At 52.4% G+C, this 1,438-nt stretch overlaps 1 protein-coding gene across 1 annotated transcript in view; it reads left to right on the forward strand.

The window, feature by feature from the left end:
- The window catches only part of LOC311147911 (IQ motif and SEC7 domain-containing protein 1-like), a 28,241-nt gene extending 26,964 nt beyond the window's left edge, over nucleotides 1-1,277 (forward strand). Inside the window, 4 exon segments of the mRNA XM_084184750.1 lie at nucleotides 682-723; nucleotides 725-829; nucleotides 832-937; nucleotides 940-1,277. Of these exon segments, the coding sequence (XP_084040876.1) occupies nucleotides 682-723; nucleotides 725-829; nucleotides 832-937; nucleotides 940-1,232 (546 nt within the window). The 3' untranslated portion in view covers nucleotides 1,233-1,277.
- The last annotated feature ends 161 nt before the right edge of the window (nucleotides 1,278-1,438 follow it).

The following is a 1,438-nucleotide window of genomic DNA, read 5'->3' on the forward strand; positions in this document are numbered from 1 at the left end:
GTTTTTGAAGTCTGGGAAACCTTGAAAATGTCATTCCACATTCAAATAAATATATATGGTCTCTTCACAACCTTGGACAGAGCATGCACCAAGAACTAGAACAGGGGATAGGTGAACAGAGTTATTTTCAAATGTGCCTACCAGAGCTCCAGTATAGCTGCTTCCCGCTGTCTGGTTGAATGCTAAGCCAATATGGATGGAGAGTATACCTGTCACCTCCTCTGCATGTGGATCTTCTGCCTCCATTGTTTTTAACCAGTTGCATGTGGGACTCTCCGGTTTGGAAGGCGTTCAACAATATGAATATGAATCTGCCTTTTATACTTTTGATGCATCTATTGTTAACGGTTCCGTTTTCAAATCTCTCACAGACACGTATGTCATTTAAGAAAGTTCAATTTTTTTTGTAACATTGTCAAGAGTGGCCATAACCCTGATATTACCATTCATTATTTGTCTGTCCGCCATCATGAGCTGCCATTTTTTGTTCCTTTTTTTGCATGCTCTCTGTAACGTTTGCAACTTGCTGTTGACCCTTGAATATGCAGGCAATTTTCACCACTTCCATGAGGTGGTGCCTTAGCTTAACTGCTGGTAGTCTAGTAGGTGGTGTGATACTGTGAGTGTCTGCCTGTATAGAAGGCATGGATAGAGATGATGTTACCCTTTTCTCTCCCACAGGGGTCCATCATTAGCAGCCCTCACATATGCCGGAGAGCCACGACCCCCACGCATCGAGGGCCCGTCCCGGGGCCACCCCACCATCCCCAACTCCTCCTCCCTCCTCGGTTCGCTCTTTGGCAGCAAACGGGGGAGCCTTCATCCCAGAGCCATCCTCCTCTTCCTCTGCCTGGTCACCCCACCCTCATCTCCCACACGCCCCATCCGTCCAACCTCCACCACACAGCCCAGCAGGTAGCCCAGACCCAGCCATACCACTCCAGTACTGCCACGTCCAGCAGAACCCCCCTCCCTACCACCACCATCATCACTACCACCCCCCGCCCCACACACAGTACCACCAGCACCCGGCAGCATACGCATCCTCCTCCCACACACACCAACACACGCACCCCCACGCTCATGTACCACAGCACAGCCACGGCGCCCACAGCCAGCATTCCCATCACGCTTCACACTCCCAGCATGCTCCTCACCACCACAGTCAGCAGCAGGGCCCGGCACCTGGCGGGCCCAAACCCAAACACAGTGGCATCAGTACCGTGGTGTGACGGTCCCTCAGAGAGAGAGAAGAGAGAGAGAGAGAGAGAGAGAGAGAGAGAGAGAGAGAGAGAGAGAGAGAGGAGAGAGAGAGAGAGAGAGAGGGAGAGGGAGAGGGAGAGAGGGAGGGAGGGAGGGAGGGAGGGAGGGAGGGAGGGAGAGAGAGAGAGAGAGAGAGAGAGAGAGAGAGAGAGAGAGAGAGAGAGAGAGAGAGAGA

This window comes from Coregonus lavaretus (assembly GCF_964263955.1).
Source record: "Coregonus lavaretus genome assembly, chromosome: 20".
Classification (NCBI taxonomy): domain Eukaryota; kingdom Metazoa; phylum Chordata; class Actinopteri; order Salmoniformes; family Salmonidae; genus Coregonus; species Coregonus lavaretus.